Below are 8169 nucleotides of genomic sequence, written 5' to 3' on the forward strand. Positions count from 1 at the left end.
CATAAATTTAGTAAGTTTATCACAGGCATATCATTTTATTACATACAATAGGTCATCAACCCACATCGACAACAAGGATACATTATAAATACTAAAGTTTTCATCACACAACAAATAACAAGCAATGAAATGAACTTCAACTCAACCAATACTCGGCGTTGGAAACGCTTGCTTTGAACCACAAGTGATTTTTTGGGACGTTCCATCCATTGTCGATCTCGAGACCAATGCAGGACTGATCATCCAGGCTGAAGCGGCCTACTATATCAGTACCAGGGTAGGGAACCACCCAAATGTCCGAGGTATAGATACAGTTGCTTCTCATAAATGGTACTAGTAATGTTGTGTCAACAGCAGTTGGATCGCCTTTCACCATCATCGGATAGTTTTGTCCAAGGAAGAGCGAGTTTTATCCAAGACTATCAATTCTGTACCAGGGAGAAGGTGTTGGCGCTAGCGCACGAGTATCCATCCCGAATACCATGCAACGAGTGTTGGAATAGGTTCGAAGAGTGCGACCATGGGAGACAACACGTGCTCCCTCAGTAGTAACAAACTCTGTGCGTTGTATACAGACAAGAAGAGGTGATCCATCAGAATTAGTTGCCAGGCGCCACTGAGTATATAAGTTTTGCTCGTCCGCATGCTTGTGATCATCACCATCGTCATCTCCCCCTTGGTTATAAAAATTTTCAAGTATAGGTGGTGGAATGTTCATAGGACCTTGGAAACTCAAGAAGAAGGTTAATTAGTAAAGGGAAACTTGCTAACCCGCATGCATGTGGATGAAAGAATTATAATTACGTGGAAGACAAAGCGTACCGAAACTACGAGGATCCCATGCAAAAACAGTGACATGAGTGGTGGAAGCAAACACAAGACCCTCGCATTGAATTGCATCACAGGACACATCCGTGTATAGAAACTAATTTTTGAGCAATATCCATCGAGTCGAACCAAAAAGGACGGCAACAAGCTTGTCGAAGACAACAACAACTTCATAGTTCTTGTAATTCCAAGAGCGGTTGGGAACTCGACAAATTGTTATCTTCCATAGAAGACAGTCACCATGATCGTATTGGAACATGCGTACAATACCGGTGTGCTCAACCTCTGGGCAGCCTGCTGAGATTTTTGGAAGTGGAACCCGGTGACGAGTGTACACATTCACAAGTTCCCACGCGCAGTTGTACCCAACATAAACAACCCAATCTCGATTTGCGCCTGCCCAATCCTTGCCCTCAAGCGATGGCATCTTAACATCATAAGTATCATTATCAAGCGGCATCAACTTGCACAAGGCGAGGCCTCTGTTGTCCCCGCGCCAGTCATCAAGGTCACGAGAAAGAAGATAGGGGAGATCAAACCGCTCCTTGACTCTTGGGTTCCTTGTAATGATGTTATTAGTTGAGTCGAGAATGGTCTTGAACGAACCTGCCATGCTAGCCGAGGTGATGACGTCGCACCGATCAATGAGTTCCTCCACCACATCATCTTTCAGATCGGGGCAAGAATAACGGGGTCATTTCCGGCCTGTTTCCTCCATGGAGAAGACGATCGAATAATGGCAGAAGGAAGGGTGAAGGCAAATGGAGGAGGGAGAGGAAGAGTGTGCGACAATAGTTCCAAATCGAGAGGGAAAGGCGAAGAGTCGGTGGACGGTTGCCAGTTTGCCACGGTTCACGAAGAGGCGCCCCGGCTTACACGTCCGTTCGAAAATACTAGTAGAAAAGGACTCGCCGTCGTCTCACTGATATGTTGGAATGGGACCACATGTCAACGAAATATGGTGTGTAATTTATCATGCAAAATGCGATCTGGCCGCGTTGGCCCGAGGTGCCGCATTAGTTTTGTTTGAAAGTTCGCTGCATTAGTTATCGACCTTTTTTTTAACATACAATCTAAATGGATAGCTCCTGTGGTCATCACACGTGAGTAGATATAGTGATGGTTGATTCGCCCGAGCAACTTATTACTGTGGGAATTTGGGAGTACCAGCGGATTCAAGGAACAGAGAAATGATGGTTGCTTCATCCGAGCAACTTACTATGGCGAAGGTGGGGCTCCGTGACTTGACTGCTCACTAGTCATTACTACTGCGGTGCAACGACCGGGGTGAATCTTTCCCTGAAGTTGTGTTGTGCACTCAATATTGCTGCATGGCAGGTGGAGCCGGATGAAGGATGTCCAACATGTCAGCGAAACGAAGTTGAATTGTTTCTGGCATTGCTATCAATCCTTTAGGATTTGTTTATATGTACGCATAATATTAATGAAATTCACTACAAGAAATATGCTAAATTATGACCTTCTCTAGTGATCGTGGAAGATACGGTCATAAATCTATGACCATTTCGAACCAATTGGTCATAGCCTATTTAGGAGGGTCCAAAAACTAAACAATAACGACCATTTTAGTCAAAAAAGTCATAATCATATTACATGAAAAGGTCATAAAGCAAACAACAGTGATCGACAACCTTATTTCTAGCTGATTACGACAAATCTAGAAGGTCATAATGTTGTAACATGAATAAAATTATATGACTAGATGTCCACATCATCAATTTTGCCTACGTGTCGTGTCATTTTCATTTATGTGTCAATTGCGTGGTTGGTTTGACCGCTCAAGTATTGACTAAACTGACTTGTGGGGTCTACCATTTACATGCGGCGAATAAATCAGCAAAAAGGGGGGCATTGTGAGAATCGAACTCGCGACCCTTCACTCTCCCATACGGAGCCAAACCACCACACCCAAACAATGCTACTGATACAACTGCGATCGACAAGTATTTAAGGGCAGTGCCGAGTGGGCTTGGGCCTCGGTGGGACGAGGGTACCTTTTTTTCATTTAACATTTTACGTGCGCCGAGTGGGCCAACTCCAGGCCCGCGGCTCGGTTTTTGTCTAATTTTCATTGGTTCATTATTTTTTTACTTTTGTTTATACTTCCAAATATATTCTAAACAAATATATTACAAAAAACTTCACATAAAACATTTGAAAAAAATGTAACCAAGCATTTGAAAATGTTACATGTGTATAAAGAAAATATTTATCATGTATAAAAATTATACAATGTGTGTGGAAAAGTTGATAATGTGTTTAAAATGTTAATCAAGCATTTGAAAAAAAGTTAAACAAGTATCTAAAAATGTGAATAAAGCATCTGAAAATGTTAATATGTGTAAATAAAAAATTGTTAACCATGTATCAAAAATATTAATTTTGTATTTAAAAAAACAAGCATTTAAAAAACATTTAAAATTTGTATATAAAAAAGTTGACTATGTGTTCAAAAAGTGTTAACGAAGCACTTGAAAATGCTAATTGTATATAAATAATTTTTTTCTCATGTATAGGAAAATGTATACGAAAAATATACAATGTGTGTGAATAAAGTCAATAATGTATTTGAAAATGCTAAAGCAAGCATTTGAAAATGTTTCTCATGTATGCAAAAAATGTATACAAAAATTATACAATTCTATGAATAAAGTAAATCATGTATTTAGAAAATGTTAAAGCAAGCATTTGAAAATATTTTTGAAAAAATGGAGTGGTGCTATTTTGCAACAAATATTTGGTAGTTTCTTAAAAAAACAAATTTTCTTTATGCCCATATTCTATATGCCCATATCATAGCTCTCCACAAAATTTTAGCTCCATCTAACAATCCATGGGAGCTCACCATCCAATCTTTTCTTCTAGTAATATTTTCAGTTCGTGAAGCAACTATATTTTATATTGTTTTATAATTGCTGGAAATTTACCAGGACATGACCCTACCCATAGAACCACCCTCCACAAATTTTAGCTCATTTAATATAACCATTTTCTCTTAAATTTTTTCCCAATTTTTTGTTCAGTGGAGAGCATTGTGAAGGAAGTACTATTTGACACCCAACCATTTTGTCTATTATGCATTAAATATGGTCTAGTATTTTATAAAATTGATTTGGTACAATTTTGCAAAATATATATGGTAGGTCCTTCACAAAAAAACTCATTTTGGGCACTCGAAAAAATGGAAAATGAATTTTTCATCCAAAGAAAATAAAAAGTTCCTTAGGCAACATTGTTTGCCATTCCAATATGCACCCTTGTGCATGATATGAGATCATTTGAACAAATTATGCCATGAATATGGCCATAACATTGATCATTTGGCTTGAAAGCCATGAATCTCCACACATGATAGCTCATTTCTGAGAACATTTTTTTTAAAATAATTATTGTATTACAAGTTTATTATTTTTCCTGGTAACTTGGTCACATGTAATGACACAATGCGAAGGTTTTTCAATTTTTCAAGTTTTTTTGAATTTTTCATGCATGTTTCAAAATGTGGTCAAAACGGCAGACATGACCGTTCATAGCTAGTGGTTGAATATTGATTTTTTTTGATGTTTGTATGATTAAACAGATACTTATGTACCTAGAAATGACTTTTGGAAAAAATAAAGAACAAATTATGAGGCAACTGCAGTTCAAATTTGACCCGCTTCCAACGGAATCGGCGGAAATTTGTCTTTTTCACGAGAGGTGCATCAAAACTCTTGACATCCAACTGTTTGGTCAATTTTAGATTAAATATGGCCTAATACTTTATAAAAATGTTTTGGTCCAATTTTACAATAAATATATGGTAGGTCCTTCACAAAAAACTCTTTTTGGGCACTTGAAAAATGATTAAAAATAGATAGAAATATCAGAAATGTATCTAAATTGGTGCTCATCCATAAAATATGGTCTAACTTGAGTGAAAATTTGTGTGATGCCCTTTTGCAAAATAGTTTTGATAGCTACTTCACAAAATCTCTCTATTTTTAGTACTTGAAAACTATTTTAAATCATTAATTTTTTGAACCAATCAAAACTCTTCCCACGGATCGATGACATGGTGCCCATCCATCCATCCATCCATATCTCCATCCCACATCCATCCATCCATCTATCCACAGAAAAAAAGAAAAAGAGATACCCCGCAGCCGAAACCCTAGATCAGATTCCTATCGCACCCCTCCTCCCTGCTCCCAATCTCCCCACCGCCGCCGCCCCCTCCCGATCCAGTCCTCTCCCACCCACCGCCGACCTCGCCGTCCTCCTCACCCATCGCCGCCGACCTCGTCCCTCCCTCCCCTCCCCGCATTTCCCGGCCACCTCTACGCACGAGGAGATCGAGCGAGCGCCCGAGCGCGCCCGTCCTCGCAGCCTCCTCCCACGATTCCCCGCACCCGAGCCCCACGAGAGGAGCTCCTCCTGTGGTTTTGCACGCCGCCGCCGGCAACCACCAGCCACAGCTTGCCGGAGCCAGCAGATGGGTGCCACCCTTCTTCTCTGTTCTGTTCTTCCCGTGCTCTCTTTCTTCCTCTTTTTTCTCTCTCACACATATTGATTTCTCGCTCTGTCTCAAACAGTGCACTCCGCCGCCATGGACGCTCGCGTCCCCGACCTTGCAGCGCGCCGCCCCGATGCCAAGTCCCTCCTCGCCGTTCCTGCGCCGCCGAGCCGAAGCCTCGCCCAAGTCCAAGCGTCGCCGCTGTTTGCCTCCTCGCCATGGCCTCCCCTGCTTCGTCTGGTTTACCGACAGAGCTCTGTCTCCGTCAACGTGTCCTCCCATCGTCTCTGTTCACTGTCGGGCTCGATCGACTCCAGCAGCACCCCCACGGTGATGCTTCGCTCGGCACCCGAGGTATATCCCGACTTCGTCGATTTTAGATCTGTGCTTGTTCCCGCGAGTTAAGATGGATCTAGCGCCGTACGTAGATGCAGAGGTCTTGCGGTCTCTGTTGCTCGAGTTATCTCCTGTCGTTCGAGTATATTTGTTTGCTTCCTTTTGACTGGGTTTATCGTGTATGAAGTAGTAGTCATGTCCACACGTTCTTGTCTTGAGGCGATGGCAATTTGTTTAAAACCGCAAGGCAGCTTTGCTTTCTGCAGTATCTCTTGCCTTGTTTTGTTCTGTGCAGTATCTATTGAGCAAACAGAGCACCGCACTGTAGGTAGCCTCGCGCGGCAGCTGCCGCCCGGGACGCGGGTGTGCGTCGAGTGCAGTATAGATTTTCCAATCTTTCTTTCAAAATGACAAGTTGTATTAGTACACCATCATGGGACAAAAGTAGCTGAACTGCACTTATTGTCAGGTCAGGGTGGTTTATAGTGTTGCCTTTCATCAAAATCTCAAGAGGCCTTCTCAAATCAGCTATTCTGTTTGTCGCATTTGCAGTAAGTTTTAACCGGAAAATACCATTATCAGTCTTTTCAAAATTGTAAGAGACGCCTGCATGAAATGGAAAACTGGTTACATCTTCAAACTCACCAGTAGATATAAGCTTAAGCATTTTGCAGTCTCAGACAATCACACAAACAATATAAATTCAGAAACGAAGCTACATAAGATTAGCAGCATAACACTTGTGATTTAGGCTTATCAAGGAGAGGAAGGGGATATCCCTATTTACTAATGTTACAGATTCTTGGATCTGTACCTTGGTTGCAGTCTTGCAAGTGATCACACACATACATGTGTAAACTAGTGTATCTACCAACAAACTCTTGCGGCGACTCTTGAAAATAAATCACATATGAGCAGAAATAACACATAGTCCTGAATTTAATAACAACCAAAAAAAAGTTGCATACCAACAGGAACACCAAAAATATTGTATGTACGCATACTACCCCCAATCAAAATTACTTGCCATATTTAGCCCCTGAAAACAAACAAGGGCCAGTTCTGCCAGTTTTCACCTCTAAAGGAGAGATGGTCAAAAATATTGAGGAGTTGTAAACATGACTTATTAGTGATGCATTATCATTTATTATTTTTATGGGGCAAACACACATGATAGGCTCAACAGCTGGCGTTGAGTTGTTAGAGCTTGACACCAACATATATGGTGTTGAACCGTGGCCTCCTTTCTTTGACCCATGGGTGAATTAAAAAAGTGAGTGTTGGCTTGTTATATAACGAGCTGCAGTGCTTGGCCTAGAAAGATTGTTCCATACCTAGTAGCAGCGTTCATCCTTTACTCTCTTTTTTCTCTTTTATTTATTCATGCACGTACAGGTTTAACTTATTTGCAAGCTTCTGCTCCAAGATGGCAATCACTGCTGCCTACTCTGCTATTTCACCTTGTGCTACCGAGAAAATCACATGTGGTGGATGGCTTGAGGCAGGCAAAAATGACAATGACGAAGGTAGCGCAGTTCAGCGCCATCCACTCTAGCGTTGAACACGAACAGGTCAACCCTGGGGTGTATGGCGTTGAACATGTTTGTTCCACAAAAGTGCTAAGTTTTTTCAAATACCAAAGTGTATGTACCATGACGTTAGCTTCTTACATTCTGCTACTAGAACATCAATTCTTGAATAGTTTGCTTATAAAGTTTCCTAGTCATTCAGAACCAACTGCAATATATTGATGGACATAGTACTCTGCTCATGTGTACATCTTTCTTTAAATGTCAGGCTAACATGGAAAGTGCTATGGAACAAGAGGTACCAGAAGGTGGAGAACAAAAGAGTGATGTTGCTGTTATTGCAGACCTTTTCTCACTAAAGAATGTCCCTCCAACACATTTCTCCCTCACTGGTTGTGTTGTTTTGTTTGGTGCCATCTTATGAACCTGTGGTGTAATGATACTACTGGGCCTAACTTAATGAAATCCTGGAGAATTACATTATTATTGTCATTATATTCTCATTTGTTGGCTGATTGCCAAATTGTGTAATGTATTTTTCTTTTTTAGATACTGTTGGCTGTTGTTGGTCACCCTTAAATAATAAATTGTATGAGTCGGCTGGACCGTTTCAAGGCCCAACATAGTTTTTTTGTTGGGTAGATAAAAGGGCCGGCCCAATTAATAATTGATTAAATAAATGGGTTGCACGCCTCAGCCCAAGAACTGATCTGTTGGGCTTGGCCCATGTTTGTGGCCCAAAAGTAAATTTAGAAGTGGGCTGAATTATTGGGCTCAACCCATTAAAACAGTTGATTTGGACCGATCCTACGTGGCATCCATGTCATTGCATGTGCCATGTTGGCTCGGCCACATCAGCTCCTACGTGGTCTAGGCTCATTAGTAATGACCATAATTTTTGTCAAAGGTTTAGCGACGAAAATTTTGGTCAAGAGCGGTCCTGACCAAAATTCCAGAAAA

General features: G+C 41.2%; 1 protein-coding gene across 4 annotated transcripts; it reads left to right on the top strand.

The window, feature by feature from the left end:
* The first annotated feature begins 5004 nt into the window (after window positions 1–5004).
* LOC123135782 (uncharacterized) lies at window positions 5005–7757 on the top strand. 4 transcript variants are annotated; one of them, XM_044554993.1, is made up of 4 exons: window positions 5005–5323; window positions 5429–5698; window positions 7076–7323; window positions 7478–7757. In XM_044554993.1, exons 2-4 carry the CDS (start codon window positions 5563–5565, stop codon window positions 7631–7633), a joined length of 540 nt encoding a protein of 179 aa, XP_044410928.1. In that variant the 5' UTR covers window positions 5005–5323; window positions 5429–5562; the 3' UTR covers window positions 7634–7757. The 4 variants fall into 4 exon arrangements, with proteins under 4 accessions (XP_044410928.1, XP_044410927.1, XP_044410930.1 ...); XM_044554992.1 differs by having other exon boundaries at window positions 5007–5327; window positions 5424–5698; XM_044554995.1 differs by lacking the exon at window positions 7076–7323 and having other exon boundaries at window positions 5038–5327; window positions 5424–5698.
* Window positions 7758–8169: the final 412 nt, after the last annotated feature.

The sequence above is a fragment of the Triticum aestivum genome, chromosome 6B, assembly GCF_018294505.1.
Source record: "Triticum aestivum cultivar Chinese Spring chromosome 6B, IWGSC CS RefSeq v2.1, whole genome shotgun sequence".
In the NCBI taxonomy this organism is placed as follows: Eukaryota; Viridiplantae; Streptophyta; class Magnoliopsida; order Poales; family Poaceae; genus Triticum; species Triticum aestivum.

What these genes read in the sequence shown, in the direction of transcription:
- LOC123135782 (XM_044554993.1), top strand. Translation starts at nt 5,563, where the DNA reads ATGGCCTCCCCTGCTTCGTCTGGTTTACCGACAGAGCTCTGTCTCCGT. An exon ending in TGCTTCGCTCGGCACCCGAG is followed by an intron (nt 5,699 to 7,075) that starts GTATATCCCGAC and finishes ATGCACGTACAG; the next exon opens with GTTTAACTTATTTGCAAGCT. An exon ending in GTTTTTTCAAATACCAAAGT is followed by an intron (nt 7,324 to 7,477) that starts GTATGTACCATG and finishes TTTAAATGTCAG; the next exon opens with GCTAACATGGAAAGTGCTAT.